Source organism: Vollenhovia emeryi, unplaced genomic scaffold, assembly GCF_000949405.1.
Source record: "Vollenhovia emeryi isolate VEMERY1.0 unplaced genomic scaffold, V.emery_V1.0 DF941438.1, whole genome shotgun sequence".
Taxonomy (NCBI): domain Eukaryota; kingdom Metazoa; phylum Arthropoda; class Insecta; order Hymenoptera; family Formicidae; genus Vollenhovia; species Vollenhovia emeryi.
Genome location: NW_011964928.1, coordinates 2994 through 5235, shown reverse-complemented (window position 1 = coordinate 5235; position 2242 = coordinate 2994). Strand labels below are relative to the sequence as shown.

The 2242-nt window shown below is 44.2% G+C and overlaps 1 protein-coding gene across 1 annotated transcript in view; it reads right to left on the bottom strand.

The window, feature by feature from the left end:
- Positions 1 to 54: 54 nt before the first annotated feature.
- The window catches only part of LOC105570983, a gene marked incomplete at both ends in the record, with an annotated part of 4940 nt that continues 2752 nt past the window's right edge, over positions 55 to 2242 (bottom strand). Inside the window, one exon of the mRNA XM_012028443.1 lies at positions 55 to 2227. Coding sequence (XP_011883833.1) covers positions 55 to 2227 — 2173 coding nt within the window. The remainder of the gene's footprint in view (positions 2228 to 2242) is intronic.

Genomic DNA, 2242 nt, shown 5'->3' with positions numbered 1-2242 from the left:
GCGTGAACGTTAACCTGCCTATACATTTTTTCGACGTCAGCCGTGATGACGTACCTATGTATTCGAAACCTGAGTAGTATTGCTAATAAGTCATCCTGAATGACTGGACCCACCCTTAAAACATCATTTAACGCCACGTTCGATGAAGTTTTGGCCGAGGCATCAAAAACTACACGGACTCTAGTGGTGGTGCTTGAATCCTTTAACACGCTGTGATGGGGTATATAACAAGCCGAACCGTGATCATCCTTGTCCCGAATGATCTCCGTCATATGACCCAAGTCCTGATATTCCTTCATAAAGTTAGTATAATGCTCCTTAAGAACTGGATTTTTAGCCAATCGCCTTTCCAAAGCATAGAATCGCTTCATTGCTATATTCAATGATTCCCCTAGCTTATCCGTGTTTGCTCTAAATGGTAAATGCACGGTAAATCGTCCGTTTTCATCACGCTTCGTGGTTTCAGTAAACAACGATTCACATTCCGATTCTTCCGTCGTCAACTGCGACGCCGGCGCGCATTCCTCAATTTCCCAAAAGCGCTCTAGATTATCGCGTAACTCATGAACCGCGTTGAGGTGGCACCACGATTCCGCTTTCTTATACGTTGGTGCTATAGGCCCTGACACTATCCATCCCAATTTGGTTTTCTGAAGCACCGGCTTCTCCCTTCCCAATCGGATCTGCCCAACACAGAGTAATTCCCAAAACATGTTCGCGCCTAATAGTAAGTCCACTTTCTCGGGACAATTGAATTGCGGGTCCGCTAATGCGAGACCCTCTGGTATGTTTAACGCAGCAATGTTATAGCGTCTATTGGGCAGTTCCTGAGTAATATTTCCCACTACTAAATATGATAGCTTGGCCCTATAATTATTGTACATCGACCCTACTGATGCCGTGGTTCTGTGCGATATACTTGTTACGCTTTGATTAACCCCGCGAATCGGAAGTCTAATGGATGTCAATGGCAGCTTCAATGTTTGAGCTAATTGCTTCGTCATGAAATTAGATTGGGAACCGCTGTCTAACAAAGCTCTGCATACGTGCGATCCCCCATTGCCGTCGTATATTATAACCTTCGCCGTTGCCAGTAGGACATACGTATTTTGATCGGCATGTACCGCGTGAGTAGTTACTGCTGTTTCTTGGCTGCCTCCCATCTTATCGTTATCGCTGTTATTGTTTACATTACCGCTTGACTGGACATTCGCTTCCTGCTTGGTTTTCGTCGCGCCAAAATGTAGTAACGTATTGTGTCTACCGCCACAAGTTTTACAACCGCCTGCTTGACAGTCTTTATTAAAGTGATTATTTCGAAGACAATTCGTACACAAGTTTAATTTTTTAACCTGCGCTAAACGTTTGTCAACGGATAATCCGAGCACATCCTTGCATGCGTATATACTGTGCGAGCCTTTACAGAATGCACACTTAATTGCGTTTGAAGCTAAATGAGCTAGTGAACCCTTCGCTTTATCCTTTATACCCTTAGCTACAGTCCCTTTGTCCAACTGCTTGTTGTCCTTGGACAACCGCTCGAGAATTTGGCAACGTTGATTCAAGAACGTCTTGAAATCATCTAATTTAGGCAATTCGTTGTGCCTTACTGTTGCCTTTTCCCACTCGCTACGTGATGCCGAATCTAGTTTAGATGCTAGAAGAAAAATAATTATTGAATCCCAACTTCTAACTGGTTGACCCAACGATTCTAGCGCTCTCAAATGCTGAGACATACCATCGTACAAAGCCCTTAATGACACATATGAATCCTTACTTATTTGCGGCAGTTCGAATAACGCTCGCAAGTGATTATGCACAATGATACTCTTGTTTTCGAATCTTGCTCTCAAAATGTCCCAAGCGACGCCATAATTCGCGTCCGATGCCTCTAAAGTATCTAACGCCCGAGCGGCCTCCCCGCTCAAGCATGATCTTAAATAATAAAATTTTTGAGTCGTGGTTAACGTATCATTATTGTGTATGATGGCATGAAAGGTGTCGTTAAATTGAATCCACCTTTCGTATTCCCCGCCGAACTCTGGCAGCTTCAGCGCAGGCAATTTTATGTTCTGAGTATTGCACGTATGATTTGTATCCGTCCGTGGCCGTTCGCCCGGAGCCGGTCGCATTAAGCCTCTAGCCCTACTTATTGTCGCAAAGTACGCCGTTTCGAATGTGTCGCGATGAGCTATCTGTGCGTCGCTATCATCAATTGACTCGATCTCTATTTGTATTTTAT